Genomic DNA, 15,016 nt, shown 5'->3' on the forward strand with positions numbered 1-15,016 from the left:
TTTTTCTCGATCTTATGGCACAGTATATACAGTACATACAGTAGCGCAACTCGAAGCTAGACAAAGACTCTCTAGGGAATTTTTTAAATCACGATGTATGTTGTCATCTTTTTCTTGATCTTCCAGGGAAAAAGAGCTAGACAAAGACTCCCTAGGGAATTTTTAAAATCGCGAGTTATGTTGTCATCTTTTTCTCGATCTTCTAGTTAGGGAAAAAGAACTAGAGATGACGCTTTCGGCGCGCTTCCTAAAATTTCGTGCTCTAATCTAACCTATATAAGGTCTCGTTTCTCATGATGATAAGCAAAAAGTGATCTTGTCAAATTTTGAGAATTTTGAGAAAAATAAGATTAAATCACATAGCTTTTCTCTTTTTTTACTAAATCGAGATACTTATATTAAATATTTATCTGGAACATTTATTACTTAAGTCCATCATGACACTTACAAATAAGGTAAGAATAATTTTTATTATTATTATTATTACTACATATAAAATACGAGGGATAGAGTAATTATATTAATTTATAATCATCCAAATTTTTTTTTAGATGGATATTGATGAGAAGAATATTAAAGGAGAAGGTTTTAAACCATATTATATTACGAAGATTGAAGAATTACAATTAATTGTTGCTGAAAAAAGTCAAAATTTAAGAAGATTACAGGCACAGCGTAATGAACTCAATGCAAAAGGTATACCTGTCTTAATGATGAATATTTTTTTTATGTATATAAAATTCAGAAAAGTTTGACATTTATATATTTTCAGTTATATAAAATATTTGTTACATATGATTATTATCATTATGTTTTCTTTTTTTCTCTAGTACGTATGCTACGAGAAGAGTTACAACTCTTACAAGAGCAAGGTTCATATGTTGGAGAAGTAGTTAAACCTATGGATAAAAAGAAAGTCTTAGTCAAAGTACATCCTGAGGGCAAGTTTGTGGTGGATATAGATAAAAATATTGATATTAATGATGTGACACCGAATTCGCGAGTGGCTTTGCGCAATGAAAGTTATACTCTGCATAAAATCTTACCGAATAAAGTTGATCCGCTTGTTTCTCTTATGATGGTGGAGAAAGTACCAGATTCAACGTATGAAATGGTTGGAGGTTTAGATAAGCAAATAAAGGAAATAAAAGAGGTCATAGAGTTACCAGTCAAGCATCCAGAATTATTTGATGCTCTTGGAATTGCACAACCTAAAGGCGTACTATTGTATGGACCACCAGGTAGGCAGTTCATTATAAATCATATAAAAATTAATATATGTGTTTGGAAAATTAATATTATTTTATATTTAACTGTAATAAACCATGACTCATAATCTATTTAATTATATCATAATAATGCACAGAAAATCCTTAGGTACTGGTAAAACTTTGCTTGCAAGAGCAGTAGCGCATCATACAGAATGCACCTTTATTCGTGTATCTGGATCTGAATTAGTACAGAAATTTATCGGAGAAGGTTCGCGTATGGTTCGCGAACTTTTCGTGATGGCAAGAGAACATGCACCATCTATAATATTTATGGATGAAATTGATTCTATTGGCAGTTCCCGCATTGAATCTGGATCTGGTGGCGATAGTGAAGTATGCATAATACAGTGCTTCATTAAAAAAAAAATGTGCTTAATATATAAAAAAAACATCGCGACATGTTTTCTAAGGCGCGATGTTTTTTATATATTTAAACATTTTTTCGAAAATAGAGCATCTTATATATGTATGTACAAATATAGTTTTTTCTTTCCTAATTATGTTAAAAATTATATTTTTAGGTTCAACGAACCATGTTAGAATTGCTTAATCAATTGGACGGTTTCGAAGCAACAAAAAATATAAAGGTCATTATGGCTACAAACAGAATTGATATCTTGGATCCTGCATTATTACGTCCTGGGCGTATTGACCGTAAGATTGAATTTCCACCTCCAAATGAGGAAGCTAGATTGGACATTTTAAAGATTCATTCTAGAAAAATGAATTTGACGCGTGGAATAAATCTGAGAAAAATAGCTGAACTTATGCCAGGTGCATCAGGAGCAGAAGTTAAGGTAATGAAAAATTTAATATCTATTATAATTTCATGTATAATATTATTTATTGTATTATAATTTCATAATATTATTAAAATAAGACAAAGTAAATATTAAATGTAAATCTAATTTTTTATCCTTAGTCGAGATATTTTATTTCAAAAGTGCTTAAAAAATTCTTAATAGATAAGATTAAATAATATATAAAAGTTAATAGTGAATAGAATACAAATGTCAATAATTAATAGAATAATTAATAGATATTTAAAGTCGCTTATTATAAAAAAAAGAATGTTTGGCAAATCTAGTATCTAGTAACTTAAATATATACATATATGCTCTTCTCTCAATATATTATTTATGTCATAGGGTGTTTGTACGGAAGCTGGTATGTATGCTCTTAGAGAACGTCGTGTTCACGTAACGCAAGAAGATTTTGAAATGGCAGTAGCCAAAGTAATGCAGAAGGACTCTGAAAAAAACATGTCTATCAAAAAGTTATGGAAATAAATCAACTTTGCAATTTTTTCAATATCATATTCTCATTAATGATCTTCAATCTGTTTGGATTATTTCATGAACAAATTATCTTTATCAGAATCGGTAGGATGTGTAAATGTGTAGGATCTTTGTATTAGATCATAGATAAATATTTCATAAATTATATAAACGCCAATAAAACTTTATATTTAAAAAAAACACTGGTTTTATTACATAATTAAATTAGTAATTATTGTATTTACAAATGCCATACTATTATTGATATCATATGATTTAAATTAAAACAATAAGTTTTAATGATTTTATGTGGTAATAAAACAATGTCATTAAACCAATTATAAGATTTCTATTTTAAACTCTATATTTAAGTACCTCCTCATGAAATATATAAAAAAAAATCTGTATAATATCTATTTCCTTTATTCTCGATTTTTCTTTATTAGAATTCAAAATTTTTCTCTTAAATTAACTTTCTTGCAAATATATTTTGGTGAAAAGACAGAGCGCGCAATATTTTTACTTATGTGTGCTGTAAAAATAGAAAACTGAAGATATTTAAAATAGAGAAAATATTCTCGATTTTAATAATTTTGGAATAAAATCAACTCTATTTTGTATCTGATTAATTAAGTTTATTCTGTGTTATATATTGTAAAAATGCATGCCAGCATTAATAAGAGAATAGTGAAGTCAATACATTTTATGTTCTAATTTGTAGATATATACAGCAAAATTTTGCTTATAATTACAAAATATTTGTATACCTAAATATAATATTATGTAAGACCCAAAAGTAGAATTTATATATTGTCATATATATTCTTTTGCATTGGATATAATCGTGAAATAACTTTTGCATCTAATTCTTAAATAATGTTGACTTTAATTTAACCCTGTGAACAGCTAAATGCTTCATAAATATTCGCTCCAAGAATTTTAAGTTCATTATTTAATATCAGATGTTGAAGCCAATCTGTTGCCATGTCATTTGATGTTGGATTATCTGGAACTTGTCCATTTACAATAGGAATAATTTTGGCCAAAGCCATAGTGGTTTTATTAATATTTACAAATTCATTTGACCCATTATTTATAGCTTCTTGTAAGTATGTGGAAGTTGAATTTTTGACATTTGACTCTTCTGAATGTGATGTTGTATCTCGTACATTATGTTCATTATCGTTTTTAGAATTATCGAAAAATACAGATATATGATCCATTAACAAAACAAATCCACTTCTGACATTCTTTTGTATTAAATCTTGTACCTCATCACTCTCCGATATATCCAACATCTGATTAATCAATTTTGTATAGATAGACGTGTCATTGTTTTCAGTGTTTTCTTGTTGCAACATATAATATGTCAAATTTTTGACAGGATCCATTGAACTATCCGCAGATATACAAGATGTAAGCGTCCAATAAAGTTGTTCCAAATCTCTCAATGTTAATTGCTCTGTCAGAGACAATAACTGTGTGACCATGACCACTTTATTTTGTATGAAACTACTTAAAGCCTTAATGCTATCGTATATAAAATAGCTAGAAAGTGTCATGTATTTTGCTTGTATTTCATTTCCGATAATCCCATTGTCCACATTCTGTGCATCTTTATACATATGTCCACTAATCAGAGAAAGCTGAATTCTAAGAAATGTAGCTAGCATTGTGTAAGAATAAATTATTACAGCCGGTCGTGCGATTGCTAATATTTTTAATTGATTCCAAGACGATATCTTATTGGCAGAGCCATCTCTAAGCTGATTTATAATAGTCTCTGTACCATTCTCTTTCATCACAGAGCTTCTTAAGGTTGCTGCAAGAGATAATATCGTTTGATTGCACGTCTTCTCTATACTTTCATAGTGTTGTCGTTTCTTTGTCTTTTCCATTAACATCCTTATCTCATTATCTTGCCATTCTCGAAGTTTACGCTGAGTATAACGTGTCAAAAAAATGACACTGCCGACAACGATACTTCCAGCTACAAACTTGCGCTTATGGCGTTTAAAAAATCCCCAAATGCTCGAAAGCATGATCAACAGTTATACAAATCCAATATACACACAATATATAAATATATTACAAACTTTCTATAACCGACAGAAGAAAAAGTTTGGTACATCCTCAGAATGATGAAATCATTCTATACTATTTGATTCAGGTTGCAAATTTGTAGCAATACGTTCTATTCTATTCGTGATAAAATTAGTAGTGTCGATGAATCTTTCCACGCAATTCACAAGACACTTGTGAACTTTGGGTTCTAGGCGTGGTGACGGCTTGTCCATACAAGTCTCCCAACAGATACCTGTTAGTTCGTGTACTAATCCCTGAAATATTATTAAATTATGATTGATGTATTGTATATTCTCATAAATAAAAGATACAATTAATATCATTATTTACAGATAATAAATATAAAAATAAACAATAAACTTTAATAAATTTGTAAGTAAATCAAGTATGTATCACATTGAGATTAAATATTTAATATTATAAAATAATATAATAAAAGTGTATTAGTGATAAGATAATTTATTTTCTTTCGGTCACAAAGCATAAAAGAAATAAATATAAAATATCTACGAATTTACTTGCATGAAATAAAATCAGAACTAACTTGAAATTGTTGCTTCTTCGTTTCAGTTTCAATAAAATGTTGTAGTCTATCATCTATGATAATCTGTTTATCCGAATCTTCCGTAAAATTCATACTTTTACAATCCCCGTATTCTCCTTTTTGGCCACATTAATGCAAATTCCTAAATGGAAATTACTTCCTTTCACCTTTGTACGATGATACTCGAAACTGATTTCAGTGCTGAAAATCTATAGTGCACGTGAAACTAGAATAAACTATAGACTTCAATATAGGCAGTGATTGGTCGCGTTCAGCAGAACAAACCGCTTAGTAACACTCGAACGTGATTGGTTCTTACTTTTAGGGTCATTCCACAATAGGTGACACTTATTTCAATGGCCTTCATAAATAACATGGAAGATTGTTCGCCTTTATAGTACCTTGTCAATGCTAGAAGATTGTAATGATTGATACTTGCGTAAATATTGCTGATAATTTTGTAATTTTATTTCTTGATTATTATATTTCTTAATTATAAGTGTTGTAAAATGACATTTTTTTAAATGCTATCAGAATATAAAGGTACGTGTAAATTCAAATTATGTATATGTATAATACATTATATATTTTTATTTTTATTACGTTAAAATTACAACGCCCAATTATATATATATGTTTGTAAATTCAAAAAATATTTGATTTTTCGACCCTACTATTATAACTCATTATATAATCATTCAAATAACCATTTTTTAAAAATCTTTTAAATTAAAAAAATTTTTTTTAGGTATACAAAATAACTCAATATGTCAGTGATATATCCAAAATTGGCAGTGAGAGATAGCATCGATGATGATGATCTTACCGATATTGATGACGAAGTATTTATCAGAGATGGAAGAAACAGTGGATTGAAGTTAGATGATGATGGCGGTGTTAAGCGGCCTCTCATGGCACCCCGTAGAAAATGCAAAAAATCTTACAGTTTTCAGACCCATAAATTTCCATACAAAGCACTTCTTGTGCCGCTGTGTTATGGAATTACGGCGTTAATCGTAGTATTAGGTTTAATCATACTTTGCATATTCACTGTGAATATATTCCCAATGCCATTAAGTATACTGAAAAATTGGTTGTCACATGAACTAAAAGACACCCCTATAAACAAATCAGAAGTAATTCCATGTACATCACTCTCGTCGAAAGTTTTATGGACTAGATCGTTGCCAAAGTTAACTTCTGAAGCACCTCTTAGAAGTAATGATGTTAACGTTGATGGAATTGAGGATATTATTGTGGGATTTAGCACAGGTATATATTCTCAAGCAAAATGTTTATTTTTATTTTATATTTAAATGAATATCCTATATTGATTGTATTATTTTAATATATTTTTTTTCTAATTAATTTGGAATTAATTTTTCGCCAATTATATTGCATTGTGATTTGCAATTTGTTGCTTTTATTTTGTTTACAGATCTTTTTTTACAAATTTTGATTTCACAGTTTCATGATGTTTATTGCGACACCTGAGGTGAATAATTAACATTATTGTTTATATCATCAATAATTTAATTGAAACTTGTAATGTGATTTTTATTAAATTAATTTATTAAATTTAGGTCTCGATACGATGGATGCTCCAGAATATATCTGTACTGTGTACTTTGAAAATCAAATACCGTGTCTAGGCGGTGTATTGGCGTTGAATGGCAAAACGGGCGATACCATATGGACACATTGGACCGCACATGCCATATTTTCCATCGATTGCGGCATGGACTTGACAAACGACAAGATCAAAGATTGTGTGATTTCTGGGCGCGGTGGGATACTGCAAGCCATTAACGGTCGCGATGGTTCCAGCATATGGGAAATACCAATTGAAGATGCAGCGACGACAAAGCAACAGAGAGTTTTAGATATCTATGACGCAAGATTTATAACGGATATGGACGGCGATGGTGTTGGCGATGTAATAGCGTCGCACGCCATGCAATCGGACGACGTTCGAGCAAGTAACGTACTTGTAATATCAGGAAGAAGTGGAAACATCATACGTAATGTCAATTTACCAGATACAGAACAGCTGTTTATAGCACCGCAAATTGTGGTGCAATCCGACGGAGAAAATATATTTGTTCTGGCTACGAGTAGTCAACAGGAAGCCGGAGGCTTGTACATAGTATCCCAAGCTAACATGTTTTATGGTGATTTGGTACGTAATCAAATAGAATAAAATCTGTATCCGAAAAAATTATTGAACTATAATAATTTTGCATTATATCATATTCATATATATACATATTCATATATACACATATTCATATATACACATATTCATATATACACATATTCATATATACACATATTCATATATACACATATTCATATATACACATATTCATATATATATATATATATATATATATATATATATATATTCTGATTATATTTAATTATAATTATAATAAATTAATTAATTACTTTTGTTACAGCAATTACGAAAGCTTAATCATAATACGGGGAAAGGTGCACTCTTACCACCGATTTTGATAGATATTACATCGGACGGGATCGAAGATATTATCGCAGCTATGTTCAATTCCACGATAATGGCTTACAACGGATCGACGTTCGAACCTATCTGGAATTACACAGTCCCTAATTCCGAAGTAATCAGCATTCCTATTCCTGGTTATTACAACGACGACGATGTACCGGACTTTATGATAAAGCATCAGGTAGGTGCTGGTTTCCCTACGTATTATTACACCATGGCTACAGTCATCGATGGTCGTAATGGACAACCCTTGTTGGAAAAACCGATGGAGGACAGCTTGAGCAGACAAATGTCCGGATTATCGATCACTGTTGACGGATTCGGTAATGATTGGTTTTTGCATTGGTCCGCCGACTGTTTGAATTACGAGGGAATCAAGGAAAAATATCAGTTCTTGAAAGGTCAAAGTCTGGTGTCGCAAACGCGAGCAGATCTCTGCCAATTGAGATTTAATTCGACCCTCACCATGAGACTACTGGCTCTGAGTCAACATGTTGGCCCACCCGGAGTGTCTTTGTATTTTTCGGAGGAATGGAAGTCACTGGAGTTCAATAATTCGTTCGATCCGCGAAAAGAGGCGGATAAATTTCTGGACGGATCACGGATGGATCATAGAATCAAAATCATGGATACTTATGCGGACATTCCGCTCGTTTCCGAAAGATCGTCAAAAGTGACTCATAAAAGTCGGCAGAAGGAAGAAAGTATCTTCAAGCATAAAGATAATTTACTCGCGGAGATCGACAAATACGGTTCGGTGTACGACGAAAATTTGGACGAATTCAAGAATCACAAGAAAGAAGATTTTGTCGAGGACGATATCATGAAGAATTTGAATATTGATCGAGTATGGAAACAAAATAATAAATGGACAGAAGATAACGTACAATCGAATAAAGAGTATAATAGTTTATACAAAAATGATAATGGTAACAACGAAGATGGGGAACAGGATTTGGATTATCTGCAAACTGAAGTGCGAGAACAGAGAAGTGCTGAAATTAAAGATCCAAATTTCATAAATATTTCTTACAAAGAGCATATCTCGAAAAAAATTAATGATTTTTTACCTTTTAAATTAATGCAACGTAATTCGCGGTTAAATAACAAGGATATTAATACAAATAAGAAAAGAGGAATGGAAGAAATTAATTATGATAAAGAGAATGATTCGATGAATATGTCACTGACGAATACATCAACTCTGAAACCTGATGAAAAGACATCAACTATGTTGAGTGATAAGTCAAATATAAAATCTGTTACAACGGAAGATATAAATTTAACAGTAATTACAAATGAATCAATCGGAGTAAATGATACAAAAACTTCCAAGGTAGATACAACACGGCAAAAACAGATTTACAAGCACAGTTTTCTAAATATTATTCAGGACACGGACGATGATACTAGTATAGAAAAAGTATTCAAACGGGAGTCGCTGAAAAATCAAAGTAAAAGCAAAATTAACAAGAAGCAATCTCTAATAACGTCGTCTGTAGAGGACAAAAATTATCAAACACAACAGAGGCGAAGAGTGAAACGAAAATCTGAAACTACTCGATCGAACGGTATTAATGGCGTTCATAGACAACCACCAACTGGTATTCTGTTACCATCCATCGCCGAATCCGAAAGAAAAACTTCGGTGGATCTAGTATTTTCTACATTCTGGCTGCCATCGTCCGAGGTGTCTCTAATCTTATCGCAAGCGGATCTGGAATGCATTCATAGAAAGAAAGCGTTATCAGACAGGAATAAACTCCAATACAAGAAAGACGATGATATTATCAGTGAATGTTTATCCGAGCGAGGTATCAATTATAGACTATATCAAGAATCAATGGATAGAGAAAATACCAAAATTGCACTTGGTCAAATGACAATATACAGAATAAAGCTGGAGTGCGTATGTCCAGAGGATATGTTGCCTAATCAAACTTGTAAGAATATTTCATTACATCAAAGTTGGCCCGAACATCTAGGCTCTTCTGGAAATGGCTATTTTAAGCCATTACGTAGATTAAATATTTGAAGAAATTTCGAGAGAGAGCTCTCTTTTATTAAGCTATATATATATATATATATATATATATATATATATATATGAATTATCGAGAAAATTCTTTCATTATAACATTCTAATGGAATCGTTGATGATTAATACAGAGAATTAAAAAAGTATCGAAGTTGTGTATTTACTGTTTGTAGAAATATATAATTATAATTGGATAAAAATGTGCGCAAAAAACTTCAATCTCAATTATCTTGACTTTATGTTTTCTGGTTTAACCACCCACAATTTTTATGAATTCATATGCGCATTTCTTATATAATTTACGAAAGAGAAAATTAATTTTTTTTAGTTGATAATCGTGAGACATATTAATTAACTAATGTAATCGTTTATTCTCCCTATATATTTTTTTTATCACAAAGTTGTTTTAATTTGCTGCTATGACATTGTTTGATCAATATTATTAGGATGTTAAACCAGTTACCAGTTACTAGTGTTGTGACAGTTACTTTAATTCTTAGAGGTTTTATAAGAATAAAGTAATCATAATATTATACATTTACGATTATATAATTACAATATTAAGATACAAATAAATACAAAATAAATTAAAGCAGAAAGGTGAAACGTCGTAAGAGTATATAATATATATCACATAAATTTTAATGGTTAATAAAAAATTGACAGTTTATTTTTTATGATGCATTAACGAATTATGCTTACATTATATATATCACAGCAATCGTTTCAGATTATCAAATGCTCATAAGAGTGCTGGTGAATATTTTTTTGAATATATTTTTTATTTAAAATTTCAACAAACTTATAATATGCACATATCATTTTTTTCCCGAATTATTAAATATATTTATATTCTTAATTTTTATTTTAGAAGATATATGTGATTGTCTTCTGAATCTTTACAAAATCTCAAGATTATAATGTTAATTTTTTAAAGAAATAAGTTAACTATTCTTTCAAAATATATTTGGTAAATCTTTACTTTTTTTCATTTTACAAATAATTCTTTATTAAGTTCTGTATATTCAAAATATTATTTTTTGTACATAGAGATTTCGATATTTATTGTCGACTTCTAGATTTATAGAAAAAATGGCTATACGAAGTAAGACAATTGGAATTACAAACGAAGATACGGATAAACATTATTATCGAAGACCGATAGTGCCAGAGATACAGACTGCAGATGTTCCGCATTATTTGAAATACAGAGTTTTAAGCGGAATTTTGCAAACAAATTCGCAAAGACGACATTGTACTACGTCATTTAAATCGGAAACGTGCAAAAATGCAGGAACGCAAACGGATTATAGAGAAAGTGAAGCTCAAACCGAACCCTGGGAGCCACCATATAAAATTATTTCAGGTAAACAACCATATTTATTAATATATATATATAATTTGTGAAATAATTCAATTAAAAATTCAAAATCGTAGCACAAAAATAAAATGCAAGAAAAGAAACAAAATCAAAGAAATATATGTTTTGAAACTTTTATAAAAAAATTATAATTAATTTCTGTAATTAGGTCACAATCCTGAAATATTGATGTTGGGTCATTTAACTTGGAAGCATGGATTGCCTGCGGGTGTCCATGAGATACATATTATCAATAGGATGCAGATGAAAAAAGCTTGGGAAAGCATTCTTCCACCAATGGATACACCGGCCAATATAAAGATGCGAAATTCAATAATAACTATTTTAGAAATAGATAAATGGGCATTTCGTGAGGCGGTAGGTATTTATATAAACAGAGTTAAAAAGTAGCTCTCTGTTAGCGTTATAGATATTTCTCTCTCCTAATTTTTAGTACATAGAACTACTAACTTTTAAATTTTTATTTTATACTAGATTTATTTAATATATAATTATAGCTAAAATATATGTCTATATATGTTTTCTTTTCTTTTTTTTATTTATTTAAACTTGATAAGGATGATGAGTAACTTTTATATAAAGTTAATCAAATTTTCCCAACTCTAGTTTTAAAGTGAAATCAAATTTCAATTAGATTGTCTATAATATATACCTATATTTTTCGTTACTGTTTAATTATACACATAATATAATTATACACATAATATACATATAATAATAATACATATATAATAATTTTAGGAAATCCAATTCATAATGGATTTGCGATTAAATTTGATGAAAAATCTTTTGCAAAGTCGTGCGTCGCAATATAAAAAGAAGATGAAAAATCGTTTCAATAGACTCTACAACAAACTGGGGAAACATCGAGACGACCAAGTCGAAACTATCAGGGATAATCTTAAACGAAATCTGCGAAAATTATATAAAAAGTATCATGATAGTCAACAATCTTGCAAACCCGATATAATCAAATTCTCTCAAAAACGACACGAAATGTTGCAGAAGCGATTTTTAAGTGGAAGCTATGCCGAGCGTGAGTAAAATCAATTATAGATTAATATCTCTATCTAATATTAATATCTATATCAATTCTATATATCACTTACAATATCTATATATCAATTATAGGTATTAATTATAGATATAAGTAAAAAATGAGTAGTTGCGAAGTTATAATAAAACAAAGTATATGTTAACGTTATTATTAAATAATCATAAACTTTGTTTTACTTTGCAACCACTCATTTTTTACTATGGGCTTACTATATATAAACTTATATATATATGAATCGACTATTATTCAATTCTGTACATTTTATTGTTTAAAAGGAGAAAAGAAAGGTACAACTCTTAACTGGTTACCAAGCATCAAAGAACCGAAAGCGATAAAACGCAAGCTTAAACCGATAGACATTTGTATACGAGAAACTAGATGGACGGAGGAAAAACTGAAGCAATTTTATTCCGACTTGAAGGCCATTCGAATGAACGTTAAATCCGTAGATGTAATTCCAAGATTAATAAAGCGTGATTACGAACAGCCGGCTTTGTCCATTACATCACGGAATAATGAACAGAAAGAAGAGGAAGAATTTGTTACGTTTATTGATGAGAAGTTCGTTGAAGACAGAGCGATACAATATCCGGTAAAATATATATCATATGAAAATCACCATATTCATTCAAACAGATATATTGAAAAATTCTATATGCATTCGATAAAATAAGAAAAATAAAATTTTGCATTTTATGCAGAGTAATTTATTTTAATCTTAACAAGCAAATATTGGAGAAATCATGGAATTTTAGAAATAAATGTATCAAGCAAAAGTTATAGAGTTTCGAGGGGGATATAAAATCGTGACCTAGAATTGTCCTTGGGTAACATTTTTCAAGATCATTTAAAGATCAACCTAGTTTTTTTTTTTTTTAAATGAAACCATTTAATTTTTGTTATGGCCAAAAAGTGAATAGCTTACAAGATACTTTCTGTTATAATTTGACATAATTTTACGTGAACTGTGAAATATCTAATAATATTCATTTTTCGATGATCTTATCTAAATACTTTTATGCACAAAATAATGAGGAATCAATTTTGGTGTGTGTCAAAGAAAACATAATTGTTTTTAAGAAAAAATATATAATAACTATACTAATTGTAAATTATACATACTGCAATTACATTTTTTTTAAACTCCATGATTTCCAAATATTTGCCTGTTAAGATTAAAATAAATTACCCTAGCAATTTACAAAGAACATAATAGATATTGTACATAGAGAACTGATCGAAGAATTTATTCAATTCAGACATTAGAACAGCAAGATGAACAGAAGCGTCGCGAAAAAATACATATGATCGAGTTGCAGCAACTACAAAATGAGCAATCAATACAGGAAGATCGTTTATGTGAGATTCTCAATTCTTTGGAAGGAAGAACAATCTGTGGGACATTAGATTTTCTTAGCAAAGTATGTTTTTGCAGTTTTATATTGAAATAAATTTGCTACTGAAATAATTATCTCCTTTATCTTCAGGAACTGGTGAGATTAGAGGATGAACGTAGAGCTCATGCTTTTGCTTTACTTGCCGAAAGAGAAAGATGTATGAGGGAAGCTGCTGAAGCTGGTAGGCGACAATTGGAACGTAATCGACGACGAGAATTCGACGAAATGTTCAAACAAATCGTTAAAGTAAATCAGGACACGATAGAAGCATATTTGGAAGACATTATAAGAGAAGGTGTTGAATGGATGTCCGATAAAACAGCCAAAGAACATGTTTTACAGCATTATAAAGTGGATGACACATCAAAACGTAGCTCAGAAAAGTAAGATTGATAATTGATAGATATAAACAGGTATATATCGTTAAACAGTAACATATAAAAGATAACAAAAAACATTTTCATAGCGTGGATAAGTTGACAGAAGAGGAATTGGTAACGGATATGATCTATAATTTTGTTTTACCTGAAGTGGAAAAACACAACGTAAAAAGAAAAATTTCTGATCGACAACAAAGTTATATGCGAAATGCATATATATCAGTTTACGAGAAAATTTTAAATTTGCCATGCATTGAACCATTGCAAGTTACAAATCAAAAAGTTTGTATAAAAACAATTAATATTATAATCGACGCTAATATATAGTTGAGATTGACGATTTATATTGCACTAATTTTCATATAAAAGCATTTATTTGTTTTTATATGCAGGTACTAGATATTGAGGCAGAAGAAATAGAATTTCCATCCCACAAAACAGATACCGAAACAGATAAGGAAACAAAATAAATTTGGAAATTGACAAGTTAAGTTTTTGATGGAAGTTCAATACTTGGTATGAAACATTAAAAATTATTTTAATCTAAAAACACTATTTTAAATCTTATAGCTTTGATAATTAAAATTAGTCATTAATTTGATTAATAATGTAATGTAGAAAGTAAAGAAGTTATATGCATAGTTTATTGAACTTTATCTTTATATTATTTATATAGTAAACACACAATCAAACTTATTTATGTATACAAATTTATATAATTTGAGAAAATTTTATATTTGTTATTAAATATAAATAGGCCAACATTTTAAATTGATTAATGTAAAATATTTTGATTATATATAAATAATTTTTAAATGTTTCCAACGATAAAACCAGTTATACAATATCTATTTATGCAGATAAATTACTATGAATTATTTCATGTACATATTAGAAAAATATTTTTCCTTTTCATTTCAGATGTATCTATAAAGTCGTGTATCATCAATGATGAATTATATAAACTGGTAATTAAATACTAAGTAAATCGTGTATGATTAATGTTTAATGTGAATTACAGTCTTTTTTTATATATGTGTATGATTATATACATATTACATA

The 15,016-nt window shown here is 29.5% G+C and overlaps 5 protein-coding genes across 8 annotated transcripts; 3 read left to right on the forward strand and 2 right to left on the reverse strand.

The window, feature by feature from the left end:
* The first annotated feature begins 262 nt into the window (after positions 1-262).
* On the forward strand, positions 263-2,775 carry Rpt6 (26S proteasome regulatory subunit Rpt6). Its single transcript, XM_083039206.1, has 6 exons — positions 263-455; positions 552-696; positions 831-1,241; positions 1,378-1,604; positions 1,793-2,068; positions 2,420-2,775. The coding sequence occupies exons 1-6, from the start codon at positions 438-440 to the stop codon at positions 2,558-2,560; spliced, it is 1,218 nt and encodes a 405-aa protein (XP_082895332.1). The 5' UTR covers positions 263-437; the 3' UTR covers positions 2,561-2,775.
* A 386-nt stretch (positions 2,776-3,161) lies between these two features.
* Pex3 (peroxisomal biogenesis factor 3) lies at positions 3,162-4,590 on the reverse strand. The gene has a single exon (XM_083039208.1). It carries the CDS (start codon positions 4,588-4,590, stop codon positions 3,439-3,441), a length of 1,152 nt encoding a protein of 383 aa, XP_082895334.1. The 3' UTR covers positions 3,162-3,438.
* A 105-nt stretch (positions 4,591-4,695) lies between these two features.
* On the reverse strand, positions 4,696-5,378 carry LOC145936736 (mitochondrial import inner membrane translocase subunit Tim8 A-like). Its single transcript, XM_083039209.1, has 2 exons — positions 5,178-5,378; positions 4,696-4,887 (listed from the first exon to the last, which is right to left on the reverse strand). Exons 1-2 carry the CDS (start codon positions 5,268-5,270, stop codon positions 4,696-4,698), a joined length of 285 nt encoding a protein of 94 aa, XP_082895335.1. The 5' UTR covers positions 5,271-5,378.
* Positions 5,379-5,583: 205 nt separating this feature from the next.
* Positions 5,584-10,476, forward strand: LOC145936731 (uncharacterized). 2 transcript variants are annotated; one of them, XM_083039200.1, is made up of 4 exons: positions 5,584-5,720; positions 5,926-6,449; positions 6,761-7,356; positions 7,637-10,476. In XM_083039200.1, the coding sequence occupies exons 2-4, from the start codon at positions 5,945-5,947 to the stop codon at positions 9,734-9,736; spliced, it is 3,201 nt and encodes a 1,066-aa protein (XP_082895326.1). In that variant the 5' UTR covers positions 5,584-5,720; positions 5,926-5,944; the 3' UTR covers positions 9,737-10,476. The 2 variants fall into 2 exon arrangements, with proteins under 2 accessions (XP_082895326.1, XP_082895327.1); XM_083039201.1 differs by lacking the exon at positions 5,584-5,720 and adding an exon at positions 6,616-6,672 and having other exon boundaries at positions 6,370-6,449.
* A 127-nt stretch (positions 10,477-10,603) lies between these two features.
* On the forward strand, positions 10,604-15,003 carry LOC145936732 (cilia- and flagella-associated protein 91). Of its 3 annotated transcripts, XM_083039204.1 has the most exons (10): positions 10,604-10,709; positions 10,819-11,105; positions 11,269-11,477; positions 11,862-12,156; positions 12,453-12,769; positions 13,437-13,598; positions 13,665-13,957; positions 14,041-14,236; positions 14,347-14,470; positions 14,876-15,003. In XM_083039204.1, the coding sequence occupies exons 2-9, from the start codon at positions 10,832-10,834 to the stop codon at positions 14,422-14,424; spliced, it is 1,824 nt and encodes a 607-aa protein (XP_082895330.1). In that variant the 5' UTR covers positions 10,604-10,709; positions 10,819-10,831; the 3' UTR covers positions 14,425-14,470; positions 14,876-15,003. The 3 variants fall into 3 exon arrangements, with proteins under 3 accessions (XP_082895330.1, XP_082895329.1, XP_082895331.1); XM_083039203.1 differs by lacking the exon at positions 10,604-10,709 and having other exon boundaries at positions 10,744-11,105; XM_083039205.1 differs by lacking the exon at positions 10,604-10,709 and having other exon boundaries at positions 10,744-11,105; positions 14,347-14,440; positions 14,876-14,987.
* The last annotated feature ends 13 nt before the right edge of the window (positions 15,004-15,016 follow it).

The sequence above is a fragment of the Prenolepis imparis genome, unplaced genomic scaffold (assembly GCF_030444845.1).
Source record: "Prenolepis imparis isolate NDT839.2.m4 unplaced genomic scaffold, iyPreImpa1.0 SCAF_5, whole genome shotgun sequence".
In the NCBI taxonomy this organism is placed as follows: domain Eukaryota; kingdom Metazoa; phylum Arthropoda; class Insecta; order Hymenoptera; family Formicidae; genus Prenolepis; species Prenolepis imparis.